This window comes from Pundamilia nyererei, unplaced genomic scaffold (genome assembly GCF_000239375.1).
Source record: "Pundamilia nyererei isolate P.nyererei 1_Seehausen unplaced genomic scaffold, PunNye1.0 scaffold00017, whole genome shotgun sequence".
NCBI lineage: Eukaryota > Metazoa > Chordata > Actinopteri > Cichliformes > Cichlidae > Pundamilia > Pundamilia nyererei.
Genome location: NW_005187418.1, coordinates 5,403,874 through 5,414,035, shown reverse-complemented (window position 1 = coordinate 5,414,035; position 10,162 = coordinate 5,403,874). Strand labels below are relative to the sequence as shown.

The 10,162-nt window shown below is 42.2% G+C and overlaps 1 protein-coding gene across 3 annotated transcripts; it reads left to right on the top strand.

Annotated features, from left to right (window-relative positions):
* Window positions 1-9,444, top strand: bicral (BICRA like chromatin remodeling complex associated protein). 3 transcript variants are annotated; one of them, XM_005725921.2, is made up of 13 exons: window positions 1-240; window positions 2,319-2,382; window positions 2,536-2,581; window positions 2,879-2,927; window positions 3,039-3,104; window positions 4,473-5,741; window positions 5,826-5,874; window positions 5,974-6,014; window positions 6,111-6,160; window positions 6,255-6,400; window positions 6,500-6,594; window positions 6,682-6,784; window positions 6,875-9,444. In XM_005725921.2, the coding sequence occupies exons 3-13, from the start codon at window positions 2,541-2,543 to the stop codon at window positions 7,348-7,350; spliced, it is 2,385 nt and encodes a 794-aa protein (XP_005725978.1). In that variant the 5' UTR covers window positions 1-240; window positions 2,319-2,382; window positions 2,536-2,540; the 3' UTR covers window positions 7,351-9,444. The 3 variants fall into 3 exon arrangements, with proteins under 3 accessions (XP_005725978.1, XP_005725979.1, XP_005725980.1); XM_005725922.2 differs by having other exon boundaries at window positions 1-1,623; XM_005725923.2 differs by lacking the exon at window positions 2,319-2,382.
* Window positions 9,445-10,162: the final 718 nt, after the last annotated feature.

The window sequence follows — 10,162 nt, the reverse complement described above, 5'->3', positions numbered from 1 at the left end:
AAGTGTAATAACGTTTATCCGCTATTTATAAAGACAGAGCCACGTGTAATTATAATTCACATAAGCATTAAAAATAGTTTATTAATTATTTGCGGTTGTTTTTAAGGTTTCGTATTCAAATGCATGGAGCCATATGCAGTCATTGAGGACCGCTGATTTCGCTGTGTGCACTACCCCAACAACAACCCGTGCGGTGATGGCGAGGAAACCCCGTTGACAAGGCACTGCTTTTTCATGACGGTGAGTTTCCCTTTGAGTGTATTATAATTTTGTGATAAAAATTTCAAGGAAAAAACACACACAACCTCCTTCCTCCCTTCCTTCAGGGAGGGAAGAGAGTTTGAGCGGAGAGAAAAATCTATCCGAGACAGAGCAGGGACAGTGAGAAAAATATATGAGTGGGAGAGGGAGAAGGAGGAGGAGGAGAAGGAGGGGGGGAGCAAATTAAAAGTTGCCAAATGGAGATATTGGGTTTCAAGAAGGAGTGAGACAGGAGTAAAAGGGTTTGCCTCTTTTTGAGTCGTCTTTATGTTATGCTAATCGGGATAAATATTTATGGCTCGACGCGGTTTTAGCCCTTTTCGACGGATTCTGGCTTTCAAAATAGGCGTCGTCATCGACGCCGCGGCTAGCTAACCAGCGCAGGCCGATATTTAAAGTTAAAAATGTGGCGGAGCCGCTGAGTTAAAGACCCGAGCAGGACACGGACTGGGGACAAAAGTCCCGGGTTGAAACGCGTCGATTCGGCTATATCGAGGCAAAATGTGACGTTTTTCATGCTGGCAGACGAGCCACATAGAGGACAAATGAAAGCCTTCCCCAACAGAGAAAGAAAGAGCACGTCAGCGACGACGGGCGTTTTGTGCTGCTTGAATGCGATTATCACTCTCTGTCGATTCAGTCTATTTTTGGAAATAAAACTTGCAAGCTGTACATTAGCCGTGTTTTTGTGCGGCTTTAACAGCGGGGACTAGCCGTGGATTTGCGTCGAAGCGCACGTGCTGTGCTGGATTTGCTGGTGGTTGTGAATTTGAGCTCGAAATTAGGCAAAAAATGCAACAAGAAATACGCCAGAAATATGCCAGTTTGGTCAAAACTGGCATTAAAGATGCAAATCTGGCGATATCGAGCTAGATCACATTTTTTTTAAAGGTTATTATTCTGGCCAGCATAAACAGCTCGGTCATTTCATTTTTAATGTAGCTAACATTACAATTTGAGGTGATCGCTTGTAAACGTTAACTTTTTGCACTTTGGATTTAATTGGATAATATAGATTTTTACAGCCCGTATTTGATGCCTTTTTTGTGAAGTGTTTATGGCTTAGTTTCCGTTGTTTTTGTCTCGGAACCTCGACATGGTTTTCTGTAACAAGTTTCGAAGGATAAAGGACAGTCGTTTGCTCGACGAGAAAATGTGTTATTTGCTGTGGACACACACAAAAAACAACCGTGATTTTCCAGCGATTTAAATCGCTCAAGCGGTCGTTGTTTTTGCTTTAAACTCCAAACACGGTCCGTGTAAACGGCCTAATTTGTGCAGCAGCCCTGTCCTGTCTTTGTTCTCACTCAACCAAAGATGGAGGCTCAACGTGGCTCTGCTGTAAAGACAGCCTATGGCATGGTAACAGCCATTTTGTAGAGTTGCAGTCGCCTGTCATGGGAAAACAAAACCTACATTTCCCCAGTCACCTGCAAACACACACACACACACACAGCAAAATAAAATTGAATATGATACAACCATTTTATTCACATGCTCTATTAGTGATTACATGAGGTTTTTTATTATTATTATGTGATACAGTAAATAAAGCAGCCACAACCATTTACTTACAGATATTGAATCATTTAAGTGCCATTAAAAAAAACAACAACAACCCCTAAACCCCCAATTATTAAGTAGCACCAAGCTGACTGACTGACACAACATAAAGCCAATACCTCTTTCAATGGAGAGATGAAACCCAGAACATCAACCAGAACTATAATGTATAAATGTTGCAGGGTGGGGTTATTTACACTCAAATACTCTTTTTCACTCTGCACACTGGAAAGACAACCAATGTGGGACAGCAGAGAAGCTTTATGGGTGGGAGTTTGTCATAGCTAAGCATTTGTAGGAGGGGATGAAGGCCATTCTGTCCTTCTGTACTGAATAGCAAATATGTACCCCCCCCTCCCAACTTCCTGTCCACACCCCTGTTTCACACTTGAACCATTCTTTTATCTAGCACCTGCCTGCACTGTCTTACGCCCCTTATCTGACATACATGTCCAGTTATGTAGTTCTACTAAATGAAGTTTCTTACTCTGCAGCCCAGCCTTTTGCAGGAAAGAAAGGGTGTTAAATGACTGAGCCCATGCTTCCTGCTGGAAACCTGTGAGTGAAATGTCTAAAAACATGCCAGCCATTTAGAGCTCAAGCACTTCTACTTTAGAGTAAAACAAAAACAAGTTTTTTTACTCCACTGTTCAGTGATTAGACCTTAGCGTGTCCCATGTCCTCATCTGATGGCCTTCCATACTCTTTCAGGTGTCATGGATGATGATGACGATCGCCGTCTTCTGGATATTTTAGGGTAAACGTTATAAGATTATAAAATCTGCACTAAGATTCGAGTTCTTCTTGCCACACCCCGGGCCATACAGTTTTATACTTGTGAATATATAGTTGCCTTTAAAATCAGTGCCACAACTATCTGCAAGATCTGTTTTTTTTGGTTTTAAATCTTTCATTGAATAAGGGAAGTGAATATTTTAATGGTCATAAGCACAAGACACATGTAGTAAAGCAAATGTCAGGGAACTTTAAAACCACAGATAGTGACACAAATAAAAAGAAACTGCTAAAGATGTTGCTTCTTTATCTTTTTCAGAGATGTAGATGCGTTGAATGACTATCTCCATGGCAGCAACAGCAAGTCTGTGAGTGACACTTGGAGAATTCAGAGTTTGTCTGAATGACTTCCTTAGAAATGTTCCTTAAACACCAGAATTACCCAAGTCCATTCACTCGCTTGTCTTTTGTTCCTGCAGATTGAGGAGGATGATGTAACAAACGCAGCTTATGGGTCTGATGGATCCCTCTTTGGTAACGACACCGTGAGTATACCTATGATTACCTTGATCCAAGCCAAACCACAAGGACATTTTGTTACAGTTCATCATTAGGAGTGGATGATAAAATGGTAACGATAACTACCAGGGATAACTTTTCCTCAACAGAAATATGAGTAACGATTAATAAAAAGTCAATCGAACTCATTCCGTCCATTTTTTTGACAGACAAGACAAAAGGACAATGACAATAGCTCTACACTGAACCAATCGTGGCTGGAGCAGAGTTAAAGCCACACACATACACAGCACTACAGAGCACTACGTTAGAAGTGTGAGTGAGATAAAAGAAAAAATGTTCAAAACGTCAGCTACAGCATTACAAAACAAGAGCCCCCAGTGCACAGTGTCCAAGACTCTGTTAAAGGGAATTCGGTGTTGTGGAGATATTCTTACCGTTTAAAGATCGACAAAGACACAGAGTAGCATGTTTCGACAAAGGCAGGTAACATCATGAATCGCTTTTAGATCTGAAGCAGTGCTATCCCAGCACAATGCACAGTTTATCTGCAGTTACCTGAAAAATACAGTGCACACACAGTACGGGAGTTTGCAGTTCTAGACACTTGTTTGCGGTATGACAGAAAATGAAGAGGGACAGTGATCTCACAACGACAGTTAAAAATGTCAAATTTAGGCTGGTGATGAAAGGACCTGATCCTCATTACCAGTCTCTGGGCTGTGGACAAACAACACCTTTTCCCAGCTGCACAGGAGTGCAGAGAGACAGCTGAACAAGCGGTGTCATACTTCACTGCCACATCGGATTTGTGGTCAAATCACGCATCTGACCCATATATAAGCTTCACTGTCCACTTCGTTGGAGTGTACTGCACTGGTATTGCCTTTTAAAATGTCTTTACTTGTTGCCTTGGAGCATAAGCAGACCACAGCTGAGTGGATATGTCTGGTTTGTTTATGCTCTGTTAAATTGATAGTTTCTTGAATTTGTACTGAGGGTATGTATAGAATTTTTTTTTTTTGGGGGGGGTGCTATTTATTTGTGTTTGAACAGTTTGAATATATACAAAATAATGAATACGGTTTGGTTTATTGAGATTTTATTTTGTATTAATATCTGTTATTTGAACTAACCAAAGAATTTTCAGTTTGTGTTCTTCTGTAACACTAACAGATACTTCTTTATTAACTTTGAAATACAATATTATATTAGTATTTTATATTCTATAATAGATAATCATGTTCAATTTTTGACAGAAAGCTAATAATATTTTAAATAAAATTAGCCTGATATCTTAACTTGGGCATAAAAAGAAGCCTTTGACTTTGAAATCAGATATGCAGTTCACATGCAAATAGTTCTCCATTTTCTTCTCTCAATACTTCCTTCAGACTGGCTCCAACACTGGCCTCAAAGATGGTTCTTCTACAATGGGTGAATTTGGCGAGGATTCGACCGGGGCAGGCCTCCAACTCTCTAGCAGTCTCTCGTTTATTGAGGATGAACTGGGGCCTGAAACCTCCCCTGGAGGGGTGGATCTCGGGGGAGAGGACCAGCCCTTTGACATCCTTCAGAAATCTCTCTTGGAAGCTGATATCACTGAGCAAACGCTGGCCCAGGAAGCCTTACTGGACTCGCAGCCTGCTCCCACTCTAGTGCAAGCTCCTGTTCCCTTCTCCTCCCCGCTGGTCTCGGGGAACTATGGAGGCGGGGTAGGTGTGGTAACGACTGCAACTGCTACGTTCTCTGCAGGCCAGTTTTTGCAAGGCATGCCGTCACTGCCTAATGGTTCTGGTCAGCCAATCCAGGTGTTGGGTTCTTTTGGTGCAGGTGGCGGAGTGATGACTTTGAGTAGCTTAGAAAGATCACCACAGATCGTGCTAAGGCCAGGTGTTTCTGTAGCTCCAGCAGGGACAACAACAGGGGGGCAGGTGTTTGCTCCCACCCAAGGCCAAGTTGGCTTACCTTTCAAAAACATCCCGCTTCAAAATATCATCATACAGAGAGGCCCTGGAGGGACCCAGACTGTTGTCAGACCAATCCAGCCTAAACCCCTCCAACCGGGGTCTCAGACTGTCTACAGCCTTGGTCTTCAGCCCACTTCCACCACCGTGACTAATGTAGTGAACACTAATACTGCTGCTCCTGCAGGACAGTACACACCTAATGGCTCCATTGTAGTACAACCACCCCTGGAGCAGCAACAAGCGTCTACACTGACAAATATATCAGCCGGACAGTTCTTGCTACCCAGCTCCTTGGCTCTCACTTCATCTAGCACCATCCACAACGGGCCCATCAACCCCAACTCAAATCCCCTAATTACCAGTCAAAACACAGTGCAGATTGTTGCAGCGCAGAATTTCAATGCACCAACAGCTGGTCCACTAATTTTGAATCAGGGAGTAGTAAGCGGGAATCAGGTTGGAGGAGGTGTAACTCAGATGTGGACGGGAGTTTCTTGTGCGAGCTCCACCTCCGTGCAGACACCATGCGCTCCTGGACGTCTGACTCTGGTTGGCCCGGCTACAACAGGGATCTGCAATCAGAGCCAAGCGTCGGCTACTCCCGTGCAGCGCCTTCTAGTGACTCCATCCCAGAACTGTACTTCTCTGTCCCCTTTACCTGGTAATGTGACACAGCAACAAGACTACAGACAGGTATACAGATGGCAGTCTTTTTATTAATTTGCTCTCTCCTTATTTGTTCTCTCTCTAACATAACTTTTACTTGAAATTTTTCAGAATTCTTCATCACCTGCCCTCAAACAAGCACATGCCAGCAGCATCCACGGTAAAAGAGGCGCCAATGGCTTCAGTGTATAATATGTTTCAATATAAGCTGCAGAATTTCAGACTGATAAAGTTGCTTTGTTTGTGTGATCTCTTGTAGCAATCAAACCCATGGTACAGGATTCAATACTAAACTCTGAGGTATGTTAGCTGTTTGTTTTACATGCTTGTGTGTCTTTTTTAGGTGGAACAATCTAATGTAATGACATCTTTGGTTTTTACACTTCCCCATCATAGGTCAGTGCACAGAAGAGGCCTCTGCTTCCTACTCTTACAAAAGGAGAAATGTGAGTTTTTTTGACATGCCATCTGTTCTGTGTAGTTGTGCTTTTGTCTTTCAGTCATTTAACAAACTTGTGTCTTTCTCTGTTATTTTTAAAGGATTTTACAGCAGGTGAGGAAGGATCATGTTGCAGTTCAGACCCCAGATCGACGTCGATTCACTTCAGTTGATGACGCACTCCTGAGACTTATCCCGTACCACGTGTTCCAGGGGGCTCCACCCAGCCCGGACGAGTTCTCACAGGGTACAGTAATGACAATACTAGATTCACCCCAAGTCTTTTATGGAATTAAAGTTGTTGTTGTTTTTAATATAAGTAGTGTGTTGTGTTTTGAATTTCCAGTGGATGAGGAATTTGAAGCAGCTGCAACTCAGGTGCTGATGAGGACACAGGGGATGGTAAACAAATACAGGCGACTACTGATGGTGGAAGCTGAGGTAGGTGCACGCGCTAGTTAATGACTAGATGTGAGGGATGTTAGGAAATGCACAGGGCTAACAGCATAACCTCACTCTTCTGTGCAGCGTTTCAGTCCGTCCTCAGAAATGGTGATGATCGACAGGACTTTCAACCAAGAGGAGCGCAGCACCTTGATACAAGACAAACGCATGGTACTAGTGGACCCAGGTAAAACAGAATTGGAGTGAATCCCATTGTGAACTAATATTCCCTTTTCAGTTAACTTTGATTTAACACTTTGCCCTGTCTGGTTTGTAGACAGTTTCTTGGAGGAGTTCTGTTGTGGGACGAAATCCAAACTTTTCCAAGCCCCTTCCCCGCCTCAGCCTATATCCAGCTATAAATGGAATGAGTCAGAACAAGGCTCTATGGAGCCACCATACAGGACAGACTCCCAGCCTGGTTATGAAGACCCAGGAGGGAGTGAGCCTGTAGGACCTGGCTCAACAGAGAGACTTCATCCACCACACTTCGAAAGCAAGAACGTGCTGGAAATGAAGAGATCCCAGCAACTCTACGGACCCAGCGGCATCAGCAACAACAGCCTGATTGCTGCCAATAGTTGCCCCCATAATAAACCCTCACCTTTCCCAGCATTGTCAGGAGGCCCGACAAACTACCAGGTGTCTCACCACCCTGTGCAGCCTCCATATACCCCTCAGCTCACCTCACCCCCTCACCCTGACACAGATTCTGCTCTTGAGGCGGCAGTCAACAGCATCCTGGAATGTTAAGATGTATAAACCATATTACACCCAATGTATGGTTTCTACTTCTTTTTTGTATGTGCATTTCTTTTTCTTTATGTCCCCTGTGTGAAGAGAGGCTAACCCTTCTTTCAGGTCTGTGTTCTTAGTGATACACAGCCATGTAGCATGTACGTAGTTTGCCTTGGGTTATTTTAGAGGAATTTTATGTTGAAGTCAGTTAGTCTGTAAAGGTGTTACGTGAACACATGCACTTACAGTTACCTATAAAGACCCGGGAATGTGTGCAATGCAATGTACTAACAGATGCAAAATGTTCTTTTGTTTATTTTACAGTGGTAAGGTTTGCGACTGAATGCAAGAGTGTCCCTCTCTTCACACACTAGTTAATACTTTTTGCCAGTTTATTGTTTATTCCCCACCCCACTACCTATGCCGAACAAGAGAGATGAGGAGGAGGGACTCTGTGCCTAATTGTAGGTTTTTATATGGAAGTGTTTACATGAAGAAGCTCTAAATATCAGAAAATCCATTTATTTCTGTTCTTTCTACATCTAAGCACGCAAACAGTTGCTTTTGTACAGGTAGTTCATGGTTGAGAGGTGTAGATCTCCTCACATCTAAGCTCAGTAGAGATACCTTCAAACAGGCAAGTTGCACTAAACATACTGTGGCCTATTTCAGGAACTATATAAACACAAGGCTTTAGTCAATATGCGGTGTATGCTGGGCTGAACTGGATGGACACATCAAAGAGAACCAAAATCTTTTTGCCTGCTTTTGTGTTTTTGGCTGCCTGTAACAAGGACAACCTCTTAATCACACTAGAAGCCAGTTAAACTAGTCCCATTGACACATATAGTAGTGTTACAGTGCTTTTTTTGTGCTTAAGTCACCTTTTTCATTTTCTTTTGTACCTTAAAGGTATGCAAGTCCCGACACAGACACAGGACATATCTGTAGATCTCTGCCACCTTCATCATTTCACAGTGAGTTTGTGTCTGTGGAGCTACGTCCTCAGATTGAGGAAGAGATGTTAAATTTGCTGAACTTTTTTTTTCTTTTAAATGACATTGAAAGGAACAGGACTGTTTTTGTTTGTTGTTATGTGTTCCCCAGCGTTGAGAACGTGACAATACTGTCGCAGTTTAAATGACCCAGGAGGGTCATTGATTGTATGTATGTTTGTTTGCCTTTTGCATATAATTATATATGAATCATATCTTTCTCTCTATGCTTTACTACCCTGACACGTCAATGTGTGTGTGTGTGTGTGTGTGTGTGTGTGTGTGTGTGTGTTAATTGGCAACCATACACACTGATTTCCTGTAGTTTGGTAGTGTGATTGCCATACTTTTGACTTTATTGCCAAGCGTTTTCTTAGTTCCCTGGGATAGTTTTCTCACACTTTCGCTCTTTTCCTTCTCAGCAGCACAACCAAAATGATTAGGAGAGACTGTGGTCTCATCCAGAATCCCCGTCATTTGTCTCACCAGCTCTGTGGCTAATTATTTAAAAAACCCCTGTAGTGTTTCCTCTGAACTCAGAATGATTATGTTTTTGTTTTATTAAACCAAGACTTAAAAGTCCTAAATAATGTCCCTCTACTTCTGTTTTTGCAACAACACAAAAGCCCTGATTAAATGCATTAAATGCTCTCAGGGTTGATTCTGGACAGCACCACCTTTCTCCTATGAGCATGTATGTGAAATATGCTTGCTAATAGACCACACAAACAGACTGAAGGCCTTTCATATGGGATAATAGAAGACCCTTTTTTAATTTAAGTGCCAGTGGCCATGGCAGCCTGCCTGCATCTCTGCCTCAGCTCTTGCAGACCTCTTCTTTCCGAGAAAAACTGGGCTGTTTGCTTTGAAAGCAAATCTCAAATTAAAGGGAGGGTCAAGTGAGACTTTGCATTTGCTCCTCCAAGCGACTGCTGCAAGATTTTGTGCCTCTATAGCACTTATATCTACAAGGATGTTCACTTTAGGCTTTCAAAGTAGGGACATACCCAGTGTTTGTAAACCATTGTGTTATCAGAATGCATATCATGGTCTTGAGAGCCTGGTAGGAACAAACTGTGCTTTTTCTCCCCTATCATCATCATTTTTTTTTCTTTTTTTTTGTGCAGAGATGCGTTTTCTGCCTTCATTTTCATTGTTTATTGTCCCATTTGATTTGTATAGTTTGTTGTTTTGTATAAAAAAAGTTAGACACAAAATATTTATAATTTTTGTACGAAGAAAAAGAGAATGTAAAGAAAAAAACTTAAGAAAATTATTTTTTATTGTGTTGACTAAGAAGCAGTGTCAGTAAAGTCATTACAAAAGAAAATGCTGTTGTTTCTTTATTTGTATTTGTTCAATACAGCAGTTAGGAGATTCAACAATAAATCCATTTTGTGTACAACAAGGAACTGGTCCAATCCGGCTGAAAACCTCCTTCAATTTCCCTCCATTGCTATTCTGTGAGGGTTCACACACTGGCACTGATGGACTAAGCATGCATAATCACATCATGTGACAGAGGAAGCAGTGGCAAAGGAAAACCAGATTTGTTACCCTCTGCTGCACAGATATGATCTTTTCATTGATGTCATGACATTTAGATTTCATGTTTCTCTGCATCACAGCTGCCAAAGTAATATTTTATCAAGTTAGAAATCTGTTGGTTCTCTTTAATCCTTTTATGGACTCCAGCACCGATGCCTCTACACAAAAGAGCTGAGAAAACTGCACAACAGACATTAGACTGCCCAGCCCCCCTTGGTTCAAGTAACATAACCCAACAGTGACAGCTAGTGGATGTCTGGAGCACACAGTGGTCACTGATGAGG